The sequence below is a fragment of the Dunckerocampus dactyliophorus genome, chromosome 8 (genome assembly GCF_027744805.1).
Source record: "Dunckerocampus dactyliophorus isolate RoL2022-P2 chromosome 8, RoL_Ddac_1.1, whole genome shotgun sequence".
Lineage (NCBI taxonomy): Eukaryota > Metazoa > Chordata > Actinopteri > Syngnathiformes > Syngnathidae > Dunckerocampus > Dunckerocampus dactyliophorus.
Genome location: NC_072826.1, coordinates 27,534,036 through 27,550,283, shown reverse-complemented (window position 1 = coordinate 27,550,283; position 16,248 = coordinate 27,534,036). Strand labels below are relative to the sequence as shown.

At 41.2% G+C, this 16,248-nt stretch overlaps 1 protein-coding gene across 1 annotated transcript in view; it reads right to left on the bottom strand.

Moving 5' to 3' along the window:
- The window catches only part of LOC129186413 (dihydropyridine-sensitive L-type skeletal muscle calcium channel subunit alpha-1-like), a 61,020-nt gene that overhangs the window by 34,237 nt on the left and 10,535 nt on the right, over positions 1–16,248 (bottom strand). The window contains exons 5-26 of the mRNA XM_054784672.1: positions 11,749–11,901; positions 11,313–11,518; positions 11,067–11,170; positions 10,840–10,985; positions 9,402–9,483; positions 9,141–9,301; positions 8,789–9,014; positions 7,184–7,391; positions 5,856–5,976; positions 5,652–5,766; positions 5,081–5,183; positions 4,943–5,012; positions 4,730–4,862; positions 4,311–4,440; positions 4,157–4,216; positions 3,981–4,087; positions 2,325–2,412; positions 2,126–2,233; positions 1,988–2,040; positions 1,723–1,869; positions 1,397–1,598; positions 1,085–1,243 (exon numbers count right to left, since the gene is read on the bottom strand). Of these exons, the coding sequence (XP_054640647.1) occupies positions 1,085–1,243; positions 1,397–1,598; positions 1,723–1,869; positions 1,988–2,040; positions 2,126–2,233; positions 2,325–2,412; positions 3,981–4,087; positions 4,157–4,216; positions 4,311–4,440; positions 4,730–4,862; positions 4,943–5,012; positions 5,081–5,183; positions 5,652–5,766; positions 5,856–5,976; positions 7,184–7,391; positions 8,789–9,014; positions 9,141–9,301; positions 9,402–9,483; positions 10,840–10,985; positions 11,067–11,170; positions 11,313–11,518; positions 11,749–11,901 (2,882 nt within the window). The remainder of the gene's footprint in view (positions 1–1,084; positions 1,244–1,396; positions 1,599–1,722; positions 1,870–1,987; positions 2,041–2,125; positions 2,234–2,324; positions 2,413–3,980; positions 4,088–4,156; positions 4,217–4,310; positions 4,441–4,729; positions 4,863–4,942; positions 5,013–5,080; positions 5,184–5,651; positions 5,767–5,855; positions 5,977–7,183; positions 7,392–8,788; positions 9,015–9,140; positions 9,302–9,401; positions 9,484–10,839; positions 10,986–11,066; positions 11,171–11,312; positions 11,519–11,748; positions 11,902–16,248) is intronic.

Sequence of the window (16,248 nt, the reverse complement as noted above, 5' to 3'; positions counted from 1 at the left end):
CAATGGAGCTTTGGGTTGTGCAGGGGCGTCAAGCGGCAGACTGCTATGTGGAGATGTTGCATGAGGCATCGGTCATGACTGAAGGCCCTTGTCTGTGTGGTAATGACGGGCTTTTTCAACAGGACAGCACTGCACTTCACAATGCCCGCCCGAAAAAGGGACTTCTTCCAGGAGAATATGTCACTCACTCTTTTGGACCATCCTGCATGTTTCCCCTGATTTCAATCCAATTGAGAACATTTAGGATGGATGGCAAGGGATGTTTCTAAAAATGGACATCAGTTCCAGACAGTGGATGCCCTCCGTGAAGCCATCTTCACGACCTGGAGCAACATTCCCACTAGCCTCCTGGAAACACGGGCATCAAGCATGCCCAAACCCATTTTTCAGCTGATAAACAATAATGACACAGATACTCATTACTGAGTCCCGTTTTGAACATTTTATTTCTATTTTAGGGGAGTTTTTTTTAACTATGGTCTTAAACTTTTGATGAGCTTTTGAACAAACAAGCATTAACTGACAGTTTAATGCTTGTTTGCAATACTCAAAAAGTGTTTTGTCTCACTCCTATTTCTTCTTCTTGCTTTTTGAAACTCTACTTAGAACCTCCCTAAAGGGATAGTTTGGATTTTTTTACATGAAGTTGTATGACATACCCATCAGCATTGTAGTCCAATAACAGCGACTTACCCCCCACTTGGTCTCCTAAGTCCAGTTCTGGTCACATTTCCGTGGTGAAGAACGTAGTTCCACTTAGTTGCCGGGAAAAATTTAGCAAAGACTTTGGCTTCTCAAAACGACAGACAGATATAACGCTGAGCATTTTGTGAGGTTAGAGTTTTTGAGAAGGCATTTTTGAGATGCAAATGTTTTAATCTTTTGAACGCATATTGTTTTTAGAAGCCAAACGCTTTACTTAATTGTCCCCAGCAACTAAGTGGAACTATGTTCTTCATCACAGAAATCTGACCAGAACTGGACTTAGGAGACCAAGTGGGGGGTAGGTCGCTGGAATTAGGATGAAGGTTTAACAATAACACAACAACAGACAGTGTGTGTTGCATGTGTGTTGTGTTCATACCTGCATGCCAAGACACATGGTGTTCAGCATAATAAGAAGGAACATGAGGTACTCAAAGTAGCAGGAGGTGACGATGTACCACACTTGATACTGGTATGGGTTCTTGGGAATATAACATCGTAGCGGTCGAGCCTTAAGAGCGTACTGCACACACTGGCGCTGGGGAGTCACAGGACGATAGATACTGTAGAACGATTTGACTACATGCTGACATGCAGCAGATGTGAGTTTTATCAAATTCGATTTATGACCTCCGCCAGGGAGGTAGTGGTACAATGTCATTCGGTGACGTTTCAGTGTGTGTAAACATACCTGGTTTTTGTCCAGCTCACAGTTCTTGTACTCTTGTTCTCCTTGCTCCTGGAAGGTGACGATGACGAAGCCCACAAATATATTCATCATGAAAAAGGCAATTAGTATGAGGTAGATGATAAAGAAAATTGAGATGGCCACTCGGTTGTTGTACACGGGACCTTTATCCTCTACATTTGAATCAATGGCCTTATAAAGTAGCCTGGATGAAAACAAACAAAACAACACAGAGAAAAATACGTTGGTTTATTTCAGTGGGTAGAAACCTGTAACCACAGTTTCATTTCAACTAATTGTAAATATGCTGAAAAACCATTCACACTCACTTTGGCCATCCTTCAAATGTAGAAATGGTGAAGAGCGCCAGCATGCCGTTGAGGATGTTATCGAAGTTGAGTTCTGAGTTGGTCCATTCCCTTTCACGGACCTCCATATCATGAAGTGCCCCTTCCTGGTATTTGATGTAGTAACCCCTGAGTAACAAAGTTGAAGAGAAGAGTGGCATCAGTGAAGTTCACAATGAGCTAACCAGATTTCACCATTTTTTTGTACTTCTTTAAAAGCCAGGATGAACACATCATTGCTGCTTACTTGCATTCTTCCTCAGTCATTTTGTCTGGATCAGTGCAGGAATAGAATTTGCCCTGGTAAAAGATTGCACAAAAGTAAATCAGTGGTTTTGACATAGCGTATTATAAAATATGCATCGTTTAAGTATAACATTCTCACTTTGAAAAGTTGAACTCCAATGCAGGCAAACATGAAGTCAAGCAGCATGGTGACCAGTACAATGTTCCCAATGGTCTTGACAGCAACAAACACGCACTGGACGACATGCTGCAAATTGAAAAGATCAATTATTAAAAATCCTGCTACATCAAGCTTGTGCTGATGCTTGCTATCCAGTCATAAACAGTACGTGTCATACCTTGAGTCCCTTTGCTCTGTTAATGGCCCTCAGGGGGCGCAATACCCTCAACACCCTGAGAATCTTAACCACTGAGATGGCACTGGATCTAGGTAAAAAAAAAATCAGACTTTACTCGTCAATAACCATAATATTCTCTGCAAATTGTGTTTGGTCGATGTGCGACATGTCTAGTGACATGTCAGGCATCAACGAAATAGCACTTTGAGCCAACTCTTTGAAATGAACCAGCGCTTTTGTTAGTGGTAGTTTTACTTTGGTTAACGATGGATTATTGTGGCTGTGCTAGGCTGTTAGTGGATTTAACTTTTTACTTTTATTTTATTTTTTTTATTTTATTTTATTTTATTTTTTATTATTATTATTTGTTATTTTACTTTTCTCCTCAAATACTGTATTGGAACACATTTTGTCCTGCATAGTCCAGAAAATGACTGACCAACTTTATTTGTTGAACATGTAAATAAGCCCTTGATAATGAAACGCTGACCTGTCCTCTCGCGCCACCTTCAGGCCAAACTTTTAAATTAGAAACCATTTATTTTAAAAAGTTTTCACCCAAATTTACTGTGATGATAAGACCTTTCCTGCAGCGCCACCAGCAGCTCAAACTTTCAGGTTCAGAGTTAGTGTTGATGTTGGTGACAACAACCAGGTAGCAGGAATAGTGTACCAGAACATCTGTACCAAATATGGAGTGTAGGGATAAGCGAGTACACCACTATTTGTATCTGGATCTGTTCACCCATTTAAACTATCTGTACTCGGAGTGGGCGGGACATAAACATGAAATGGGCGTGGTTGAACCGAAAACGGGTGGGGCTTAAATCTGTTCATTATTTTACGTCTGAAATTGACATGAATTGATCAGCAGTTGCTATATTTATTGTTTATTATTTGTCTATATGTGTACTGTGTATGTGTGTAAGTGATCAATAGGACTTTATTATTTCATTATTTTTTAATGAACTGTGCAAAGTTGGTGATTCATGCAAACATCCAGTGATGGCAAACAGGTACGTAACAAAACAAGTTTATCAAGTAAGTTTAGATATGAGCTGAGGCTGAGGTGGAGGCAGTGACCAACGCAACACGAGCCGTTTTCAACTCTCTCATGTCAAATGCACCGCGTACGTAACAAAACAAGTCTACTAACTAACTTTAAATATCAAACCGAAATACAGCAAAATAGAGAACGTGAACTGGAGTCGAGCCAAGCAAGCAGAGGGTCACTGTCTGTATTGTGTCTGTTCGTGTGGCGCCATAATGGCTCCTCTCTCTGATACCCGTCTAATACGAGTATTATTGATGGCCAACCCTCTTTGCCCAGACGTGGATCACCGGGGCCACCCTCTGGAGCCAGGCCAGTTGGCAGGGCCTGAACCCATTGGGGCTGCACATTTAGCAGATTGAAAAAATATCATCATGATCATTTTATGCTTTATCAACAGTACCCATAAAAAAAAAATCATGAAATATGAAGCAAAATATAAAAAGTCGACTCCTATTTTTTGAATGACAAACATTGAATGGGGTGAAATTGAGCCCAAGGATGATAGGAGGGTTAAGTTCATGTATATTCTAGCCAATGAAGGCAGGGAAGTCTGTACTTTGAACGAGTGTAGAGGTGGAATGACAATGGTGGAAACCACTTACTCCATGCCCATTGACAGCAAAGATACACTGACAACCAGTAGGTCCAAAATGTTAAATGAGTTCCGGCAGAAAGATCCTTTGTGAAGAAAGGCACCGTATGTTGTCATCTGAAAAATGATGAAAACTATCCATTTTGTCACAATCAACATTTTATTTTGATGTTTTTTTTTACTTACCTTGAGCACAATCTCTGCTGTAAAAACTGAAGTGAAGACTATATCAGCATACGCCAACACCTAAACGTGTAGCAAGTGGAATTGCAAATGACAATGTCAACAAAGCATTCAAGTATCCATTTGTCACTGAATAGACATGTGTGCACTTTGTCACCTGGTTCCTGAAGGACATTGGGTCTATAGGATCCTCAGCTGCTAAAGAAACAGATGACAGCAGAATGAAAAGGAGGATGATGTTGGTAAATGTTGTTGCATTAATGATGCGATGGCACAGCTTCCGGAACCTAAAAAGGATGAAAAGATGAAAGAAAAATGTGTTTAAATGGCTGATCAAATACAAAAGAGTCAGTATGTTATGGTATGAGAATTTCCAAAACAGTAATGATGAATTGAGGGACGAGGTAGCATGATAATGTGAGTCACAGTTCAAATTTTAATGAGCATGCAAAGGTAATACTTGCACATTTGTACCGTAATATTTAGTACATTTTGCGCATATTGCATATATTGTACGTTGTACATCTTCATGCTGTTTTTCTACTGTGTAAACACCAACAATCAGCACTATCATACTTGTTTTGTGGTCCAAAGATGAAAAATGAACTAGCTTCTGGCATGGGAACTGCTTCTTCTTTCAACTGAAGATCGGCCATTGGACGAGGTCTTGGACTTTCTGGAATCTCAGGGTCCTCCTCCTCGTCATCACCTAAATACAGGTAGAACCAAAGACCCCTTGCTCACAATGTTGTATTATGACAGACAATACAATACAGCAACCGTGTTTACCGGGAAAGTCAGCTGGAGGGAAAGGGTCTTTAATTTCATTCACGTTGGATTCAAACTCATCGATTTTAAGCTGCAAAAAAGTATTGAAATGTACAGCGCAGTAGATGACATTTTTGATGTTTAGTTGAAATGATTTACCTTTGCAGTCGTAGGGATGCCTTCAACACCCTTGGCCCTCTGCTCCGCTAATTTCTTTGCCAGATTAGCTTTTTCCTCAGAAGTCTTGTTGGGTAAATTGGCCCTAAGAATCATGGGGTTATTGCAATGTTATCATATGTATTGCGGAATCATAGCATGAGTTACACAGCTTGTCAAGCTACTGTATTACCGTACTGTATGGCTTTGTATCTCATTAAGACTAACCTAATAAATCCTAACGTGTCATTATTGATTACTATTACTGGTACATGTACACTCCTGATCAAAATTTTAAGGCCAGTTGAAAAATTGCAAGAATATACATTTTGCACTGTTGGATTTTAGGAAGGTTCTAAATAGAGGTTCAAAATGCAAACACAAGTTTTGCACTTTTATCAGAACTGAACAACATTTCTTCATTTGAACCAAAAGACAAGGTTACCATGTGTTAGTAAATTGCAGCGACAAAATGGCACATTTAGAGGAAGGGCCTTCATATTAAAGAGCAACATTTCAGCAGTACCTTTTTGCTTGGTTACTATACTGTACTGTGCATGTATTACAGACTAACCTGAGTGCTCTCTTACGCTTTTTTTCCTCGGCTTTCTCCTTCTGAGCCAAAGTTAAAGACTCGGCCTCAGCCAAATTATCAACTGCAATGGCCAGGAAGACATTTAAAAGAATGACTGAGCGACTTTGCAGTCAAAGGATATAGCATAGTCATTTGCATATTATGTTTGCAAGGTACACACAAAAAATGCAACTTCAAGGATACAATTTCCACAGACAAACAGGATGATGAAGTAGATGCTAACGAGGATTCCAGGCATGCTGGGTCCTCCATGTGCCATGATGCCATCATACATAACAGCATTCCAGTCTTCGCCTGTCAGGATCTGCAACACAACGTGGTTGTGAGTGTCACAGACTAACACACGACATGACATGATTCACAACAATAGCATAGCAATAATGGAAGAAAACGTCTATGGTAAGTTACAGTATCTACTATGTAACTATTCATAACCTATTCAAACAGGCTTCGAACTGGGGAGAATCGTGTATTTTAATACAACAAATTAGTACAACATAAAATATGACACTTACATTCCTGATCAAACCAGTTGAAAAATTGCAAGAATTTACATTTTGCACTGTTGGATCTAAAGGCGGTTCTAAGTCGAGCTTCAAAATGCAAAAGGAAGAAAAGGGAGTGAGACAAAAAAATGTTGTAAGAAATTTATTGCGGACAAGTATTAAAGTGAAATAGGCTGTTCATCAACTGATCAAAAGTTTAACACCGCAGCCTCTAAAAGCCAAAAATGCGAATTCAGTGTAATTTTCTGTCAGGTAAGCACAGTTATTATATTTTAATGTGCTTTTTTCATCAATGGAACAATGCAGGTTCAGGTTGTGCAGGGGCGTTAAACGGCAGCTGGCTATGTGGAGATAGGCCCTCGTCTGTGTGGTAATGACTGGGTTCTTCAACAGGACAAAACTGCAGTACACAATGCTCCCCCGACAAAGGGCTTCTTCAAGAGGAATAGTGTCACTCTTTGGGACCACCCTACATGTTCCCTTAATATAAATCTAATTGGTAACATTTGGGGATGGATGACAAAGGAAGTTTACAAAAATGGTCATCAGTTCCAGACAATGGATGCCCTCCGTGAAGCCATCTTCACCACTTGAAGCAACATTCCCACGAGCCTCCTGGAAACACTGGCATCAAGCATGCACCAACCCATTTTTCAGCTGATTAACAAGAATGGCACAGTTACTCATGACGGAGTACTTTTTTGAACATTTTATTTCTATTTTAGGAGGGTTTTCAGGTTTTTTTTGTTTTAGCTCTGGTCCATTGAAAACAGTCTATTGAAATTGAATGGTTGTTTGCAATGAATTGCTTACTCAATTTTTTTTGCCTCTCTTCCATTTCTTGTTTTTCCATTTTTAAGCTCTACTCAGAACCTCCTTAAGCTCCAACAGTACAAATGTACTTTCTTAAATTTTTATCAGGCGTGTATATCAAAATGGTACTGTTTTGTGCACATTGGTAGATTTTTCGATCAAATTTGATAGGAAAATGAATTGTTCTTATACCTGGAAAATGGTGATCAGGGCCTGGGGGAAGCTATCAAAAGTGCTGCGGGGTTTTGGCTGGTTGGGAAAGTTGAACTTTCCTCCAAACACTTGCATACCCAGCAGGGAGAATATGACAATAAAGAGAAAGAGGAGTAGCAGCAGGCAGGCAATGGAGCGCACCGAGTTTAAGAGGGAAGCCACCAGATTACTCAGAGACGTCCAGTATCTAAAGCACACAGAAGTTCAACAATTTGATCACTCAGGTGGCAGCAATGAATTCTAACATTAATTACATTTCCTCAAAAGGAGGACTTGATGCCTGAGTAAAAGATTTCAGTCAATTATTACATTTTCAATGCTATTTTTCCACGGAACTGACATACTGAGACCAGCAATTGTTTGCACCCACATTTATACCGACATTCATACATTTGTGTTCTGACATTTATCCTGTTCAGGGTAACAGGTGCGCTGGAGCCTCTACCGGTTGACTTTGGCCACCCTCGGCTAATCGCAGGGAACAATCAAATTCGCACATAAAGACAATTCAGATTGTCCAGTAAACCTAACATGCATGTTTTTAGACTGTGGGAGGAAACCGGAGTATACAGAAAGAACACACGCAATCAGGAAAATGCAAACTCTTCTGCTGGCTCTCAACGAGGCGGTCGCATCTTTTCCGTGTCCTCTCCCTTATCTTCCCTGCTTTGCTTCCCACGTCTTGTTTTGTCCTATCCCATACTTTAAAGAGCCTCTCTGCGCATTGCACTCCAAATCTAAATCATGGAATTGATCAACTGGTCTCTCCACACAATTGACATAATCTTCTCGACAAGAAGCTCAGGTTCGAAGGAACCTGTCTGCCCTGACGGAACGTTCACCGTGAGTTACAGGATGGACAATTGGGGGAAGTGGAGGGTCATGTGCCTGGCGATTCTTTCCATTGTGGACATCGAAAACATCTACCTATTCAGAACCATGATAACACGTCTGTGGCTGACTGGATTAGGCACCGCTCTAGAATTCGGAAAACAGAGACACCAGTCAAAGTGTCAGTACCTGCCTGTCACGCTTGACGGATTGCTCGAGAGACCACAATGGACAAACGGAGTAGCCGAATCTATTGGAATGCGACTACTCAACACTAACCCAAACAATCAAATTAATCTGCATTTCGGCCTCCACACGGCACCGGCCTCATCCAAGGTCGCTGCATAAACAACTTTTCCTGGAGATTGCTGCAGTCAGACGCTCAGGATTCCTTCACGGACACCTGTTGATTGATGACTCTGTCTGGGGCCTGTTCATGGTCGTCTCTATGGCAACTGCTGTGACATCCTGCAGACTGAGGCACCAAGATTGTGCATTCGACGGAGCAACTTCTCTAGGCCTACACACACACATATAGAAGGACACTCACGCACGAGTAAAGGCCATTCTGAACTCCATGCAGAAAGGTCTGCAGGTCAGAAAGAACCTTCTTGGTGTGAAGCAGCAGTGCTAACCAGTCATCCATTGTGACTTTTACTCTCTATTTTCCTTCCACTCTCCTGCCTTGTCTATTTTCGAATCTCGAAGGAGTGAGAATACTTTTGTGAAATACCAAAATCATACAGTATTTACCTGGTGACTTTGAGCAAGCGTAACAGCCGAATGCAGCGGAGCACCGAGATGCCCATGACTGACATGATGTTCATTTGTACGAGGATGAGCTCCATGATGCCAGTGGACACAACAAAGCAGTCAAAGCGATTGAAGAGAGACATGAAGTATGAAGACAAGCCAAGCGCGTACATCTTCATGAACATCTCCAGAGAAAACATGGATAGCAGCAGATTATTGGCGTTGTCTGTTGATTCATGGTGTTGATTTGTTTTCATTGCAAGTGATGTCCACAGGGGGGAAAAAACAAAATGAAACTTATTCAGTTAGAGTTGTAATGCTGCACTCAATTGAATGCACACTGTGACCTGACCTTGCCAGTTTGAGAGCCTTTCCGACTGCTTGTGGTGTTCCGTTGCAATGGCAAGCGTATTGAAAAAGACAAGCATGATCACCCACCAGTAGAAAAGTTTGGACTTAACATACACCCGACATTTACGACGGAGCCAGCGGTTCCACTTGCGAGCCACTTTACTGTGCAAGGGGGACGACAAACAAATGATATCAGTTGATTATGTTCACTCCTGTCAGCAGAAAAAGAGGCGGTGGGAAAGTTGAAAATGTCACTACTTACTAGTAATACATTATCAGCTGCATTGTGTCCATTTTACCAGCACTCCCTGCCTCTGATTCGCCATTTTCGGTGGCGAGCAGACCTGAATAAAATGAAAAATGCACATGCAGTATAATGTCTACCAAAGTAAAATTAGTTTTACCAAAGTGTTCCTGGTCGATTACCAGAAAAAAATCAACTAAAGCATTCATTTTTAGTAATCAATTAGTAAATATAGGTTATAAAACGTTCCAGTTCGTTTATCCCGAGAAGAGATCAGTCGAACATACTTTTCAAGCAATTGTGTGGAAGATGTCACAAAGCTCAGCGCTGGGGCTTCAGTCCATCCACTGTGAGTCGAAGGAAGAAGCCCCGAACTAGGAAGTAACTGCTCTATATCCTACACTCGGGTTTCACACTCACAGGGGTGGGACTGCTCCCCTACATGCATCAGTGGTGTGGCTATATGTCTGCTTCAAACTAGTTCCAGCTCAGGTCAGTCTAGGGTATGTGTGTGTGTCTTCTAAGTGAAGCAAGCTTCAGCTGGCAGATAAGGTCAAGCAACCTGTCTGTACAAAGTTCAAGCAATGGTGCTTCTATTGTTTAATTCTACAGTGCTCCTATTGATTAAATCTAACCATCTCAAAGAATTGGTCAAAAACAACTACAAATAACAGTTGAGTATTTTTTGCAGGAAACCCTTGTTGTTAACACATTTTCAGGTTTTCCTCTGTAAATATCTCATCATACAAACTATATACACTAATGAACACAATCTTAAAACCAGAGATAAACACTTTATTCATGTTTTGCACAGGTTGCATGTAACCACATTGTAATTCTAGCAACAAAGACAGGGTGACAAAGAAGAAATGAGCAAAAAGGCTTTGTCTTTGAACGTGGCAGGACTGTTGAACTGCACAAGCAAGGCCTCTTGCAACAACAACAGGTCATGGGAGTGTCAGTCTGGCAGAATATCGGAAGCCTGTTGCTCTATTGGCAATACAATTGTCTGAAGAAATGATTATATTATTATCTGGAAAACTCAGGGTGAATATTATGAATGCATAACAGGTTTATGCCAACATATCAGTATTTTGGCCTTTTGTATCAGTTCAAAGTGTATTAAGAACTTAGTTTCTGAGATACAAACCCCACAACCATCACCAATGGAACACAAGAGGTATTAAAGGAAATATAAATCCATAAAACCATAAAACCTTGTTGGAGGTTTTTGGAGCGAGCAAGTTTTGTAGGTGGAAAAGGTGTGTCCCATTACGTGCATTAATTACCTGCCTCTTATTAGCTGTTTTTACATATTTCGAATGCACAAAAAAGAGAAAGACGTGTGTTCATGGATTGTGGATGATGGGCAAAATGTACAAGTTAAAACTATAAATTTGGCATTTGTCTCATTTTTATACATTAATCAATCTGAGTTTTGTTCTGTGTGCCTTACTCTGTCCCTCCTGGTCATTATCCATGATTTCAGCCTGCGTAATCCACTCCATATATCCCTTCAGGTCCTCATCAAGCTGCTGGGTCTCCCTCAGCTTCTGAAACTCTCCCCGAGACTTAGCCTTCTCTCGCTCTTTGGTGAACTCCCTGGCAGGAAAGAAGTTCAAGTAAAAGCAAAGCATACAAGTCAACCAAAAACAATGGGTTTAGGTCTGAGTCAATTCCTACCCGCTAAGTACACCCAGAACCAAGTTGAGCACGAAGTAGGAACCAACCAGGATGAGTGTGGTGAAAAAGATCCAAGGCCATTCCATTCCGATAGCATCATTTACCTGTTTATTAAACAATTGTGCTTTATGTGTTCATGTCATGTTTGTTAGTGACACCAAATGAAAAACTTCTAACCAAAATCATAAGATTTGCATTTGTTAGTATTACATAGGACAACTAAGTGTCTTCTTTCGGATGCATTACCCAGTAGAGAACATCAGTCCATCCCTGTGTAGTGATACACTGGTACACAGTCAGCATGGAAAATCCCAGGTTGTCAAAGTGAGTGATGCCGTGATTTGGACCGGGCCAACCAGCTCGACACTCTGTGCCATTGATAGTGCAACGACGGCCATTTCCTGCTTGGGCACACGGAGCAGGCTTCTCATTCTCCACTGTGGCAATGATGTCTGAGTGTGGGGAAATGGACGGGTTGATTGTAGGTCATTACACAATTTGTAATGTCTGCTAAGAGCTTTGTCTAAGTAACTTACAGCTCATACATTATCCTTTTGAAAGCAAAACCGAGCTGTTTATTTTCAGCTATATTTATTCAAAATGAACAGAACAAAACGACAGCAGCTCTGACACCTCCATAAAACTTTACATAGGTGCCAACACAGCCGTATAGTGTACTTACCAGTGCCTGTGTAGTAGCAGGTTTTATGCATTTTGCACTTGAAGAGCTCAAGTGCCATAATAGAGTAGATAGTAACCATGAAAAAGACGAGCAGGGCGATGTGAAACAAGGGAAGCATCGACTTTAGGATGGAGTTCATCACCACTTGCAGGCCTGGGGAGGAAAACCATGCATTTTGTGATCAAATCAGTCTCGTATAGCACTCATCAATCCATCCATCGTCTATACCGTATACACTCCTGGTCAAAATTTTAAGACCAGTTAAAAAATTGCAAGAATGTACATTTTGCACTGTTGGATCTTAAGGAGGTTCTAAGTAGAGCTTCAAAATGTAAAGGGAAGAAATGGGGGTGAGACAAACGTTTTTGGAGTAAAGAATTTATTCCAAACAAGCATTAAAGTGAAATAGGCTGTTCATTAGCTGATCTAAAGTTTAAAAACACACCCCTCAAAAAACACCAAAAAAGGCGTCAGTAATGAGTATCTGTGCCATTATTGTTAGTGAGGTGAAAAATGTGTTTGGGCATGCTTGATGCCAGTGTTTCCAGGAGGCTCGTGGGAATGTTGCTCCAGGTGGTGAAGGTGGCTTCACGGAGGCCATCCACTGTCTGGAACTGATGTCCATTTTTGTAAACTTCCCTTGACATCCATCCGAAATGTTCTCAATTGGATTTAGATGAGTGGAACAAGCAGGATGGTCCAAAAGAGTTAAAGGACTAAAGGTCAGGCGGGCATTGTGAACTGCAGTGTTGTCCTGTTGAAAAAGCCAGTGATTACCACACAGGGCTTTCAGTGATTAGGGATGCCCCCTGCAACATCTCCACATAGCCAGCTGCCGTTTGTCGCCCCCACACAACCTCAGTTCCACTTCCACTGTTCCATTGAAGGACCATGATGGCGCCCCCCTCCACTGTGCCGTGTGGAAACCATCTCAGGTGGGATCTCCTTGTCATGCCAGCAACGTTGGAAGCCATCGGGACCATCAAGGTTACATTTTTTCTCATCAGAGAATAAAAATTGCTTCCACCTTTCAATGTCCCATGTTTGGTGCTCTCCTGCAAATTCCAAACGGGTAATGTTGTGACGTTGAAGGAGACGAGGCCTTTGAAGATGTTTTTTTTTCTTAAAACTCTCCTCTCACATATGGGATTTGGTCTGCTGCTCAGGTATTCTACCTTTTCATTTTTCCTGTGTGGAGCTTCCTTTTTCTGATCGTACATTTTTATCTTTTGCCATCAATTCGTCTTTCACTCATGTGAACGTACAGTATCGCTCCGCAACACTAAGAACATCAATACCACCGTCTTATTTCCACATCAATAACCATTTGCTGTACTCTCACTGTAAATGAGCTGGTTGACCTTTACAATTACACTTTCCATTCGGCATTTGACTCCCTGGCCCCACGAAAACATTGCACACTCTACTTCCTCAGATCTGCACCTTGGTTCAATCCTGAACCCCGCCAACTCAAAACTGTAGCCTGCCACCTGGAATACCTTCACAAGAAGACAGGTCTCCCTGTATATCTTCAAATGTACTTAGAACACACACAATGTACAGATCTGCTCTTAATGCTGCCAAATCCGCCGACTACGCCAACATTTTCCACCGTGATGGAAATAATACAAGAACCTTATTCTCAACTGTTAAGAAACCCTTTCATCCTCAACCTCCCATTTCTCGTCACTATCACAATGTCAACAATATCTAGATTCAATGTATGATAAGGTCAGCTCTATCCATCACAACCTGAAAACTTCCTGTTCACCACGCTTAACTCCCCTTGGCTCAATCCCAGCATTGATTTGCCTCCCACGCGTACCATGTCGGCTTTCCTCCCATCTCCCAGTCAACAGATTATTGATCTGATCAGGTCCTCTAGGTCCTCCTCCTGCCAACTCGATCCCCCTCCAGCTGCATTAGTTAAGGAATGCTTACCAACTCTTATAACTGAAACTGTTCACACCTCCTTGTCTACTGGCACCGTTCCCCCTCCTCTCGAAACCGCCTCAGTTACACCAGTACTCAAAAAACCTGGTTTGTATCCCCGTGTTCTTAATAACTAGCGACCCATATCAAACCTTCCGTTTATTTCCAAGATACTTGAGCGTATTGTAGCCGCTCAACTCCAGGACCATGTACTTACAAACAATGGGCCTCATTCACGAAACGTTCTTACGCACAAATGTGTTCGTAAAGCCTTCTTACGAAGATTTTTGGCATTCACGAAACGTGTTCTTAACTCTCAGTTCTTAGATCTAAGAACAAATTCCACAAACGCTCAGGAGGACTCTTACGCACAAATACAGCTTGCACTTTCAATGCGCAATCGCCCTCATGATGGATTTTGCAACCTGATCCCAAAAAATGTAGTACAAATAAAATATCCCAACAATTATTTATCATCAAAACAACTAAAATATGCTCCATGGATAAATATATATTCAAATCCCAATTCATTCATCCATTTCCCTACCTCAATCGCAAACGGTATCACTCAATTAATATCCAAATAATCTCAGATTCGCAACAAGATTCTGAATGTTGTTGCAAGTTTCCCTGGAGGTACACACGACTCCTACATTTTCCAAAATTCCTCCGTTGGAATGCGCCTGAGTCATGGCGCAGCATGCGACGGATGGTTAATCGGTGCGTAAATTGTTAATTTCTTTCCTTTTGCATATTGTTATGTGGCCATTAACTTATTTTACAGGTTATGCCCAGGCTATGCTCTGGCACCTTGGCTCATGACACCATTGAATAATCCCCAGACCCCACAAGAACAAATGTACAACCAAAAGCACACACATAGACGCTCCTCCGTCGAGCGCACCATCGGTATACTCAAGGGACGCTGGATGTGTTTGGACTCTGCAGGTGGAAGGCTGCTCTACAAACCAGAAAAGGTAGGTTTTGTAGTATTTATGTTAGGTTTTAGTTTATTTATGCTTTGGAATGGCAAAAAAATAAGAGGCAAACATTCTGATTCTTTGTGAAGGCTCTCATTAATCCAGGAATTCTCCATTGCAAATATGTTTTATTTGGTCAACTTCAAGGTCACAATGTTACATCTTCATGCTTACCAATCATTCACGGTGTCCCCCAAAGGTCAGTCCTTGGTCCCCTACTTTTTATAATTTATCTTCTTCCCCTGTGTAATATTTTTGTGATTTTGGCGTTTGTTTTCATTGTTATGATGATGAAACTCAGATCTATCTCGAAATCAAGCCCTCCTCAACACACCCCCTACTGGTCTTACAGACTGTCTTCAGGCCATCACCAACTGGATGTCCATGAATACCTTCCAATCGATGGTTGTATAGTTCCTAATGTCACAAGTCAGAGTCATCCTTGACAGCACACTTTCATTCCAATCCCACATTGATAATATTTCACAAACAGCCTTCTTCCTTCTTTGCAACATCTCCCAACTCCGACCCTCTCCCTCCCAGGACTCAACAGAAATTCTCATTAATGCTTTGGTCGCCTCTGGCCTTGATTACTGTAATGCCCTTCTGACTGGTCTTCCACATAAGCTCACCCATCAACTTCAATTTATTCAATTTATTTATTGCTGCCAGATTATTATTACCAACACCAAATACTCCGACCACATCACACCCATTCTCACTAACTTCCACTGGCTTTCTGTCCGACAATGCATTCAATATAAACTCAAAGCACTTCTTCCAGATGGAGGTTCAACACATCGCTTCTGGAGGATCAAGAATTCAACAGTTATTTAAAGAGAGCATGGACATCCTTTATGACAACAAACGACTCGCCGAATATCTCTTCAACTTTACTCTGGCATACGGGAAAGCTGTTTTAAGAGCTATTACTCATCTTGCTAAATCCTCATAACCAACATTATACCTCCAACAATGAATACAGACAGAACTACCCTGCTTTTAAAACCTGTCAAAGACCACACTCACCTATCGAGTTACCGACCCCTTTCATTAATTAACATTGAAACATTGAAATCGTAAGCAAAACACTGTGAAACACAATTGAAAAAGTCATTCCCTTCATAATACACCAAGAACAAACTGGATTTGTTAAAAGTAGACAATCTTCTCATAACACACGGAAATTATTTAACCTAATGCAGCTTTCAAACAAGAAGAAAACAGAAACAGAAACCAAAATACTCTCACCAGATGCATAAAAAGCATTCAACAGAGTCAACTGGTGCTTCCTATTTACAACACTGCAGAAATTTGCATACGTGTTTGTCTGTCAGTCATTAAATCATTGTCATCCCTAGCTAATTGTACTATCAACTACCACTCTACCTCTCTGCATGGACCAAAGGGATGCGACAGCCCTCACCTCACAGTTTCACCTTTCCATAGGACACATAAAATATTTTGGAATCCACATATCCCCCAAGCTGTCAGAGCTGTTCAATTTAAATTACACACCACGACACTAAACAATTCAAATCTCACTGTCAGAAAGAATCTCAATAAAAATGTCAGTTCTTATTTCTTT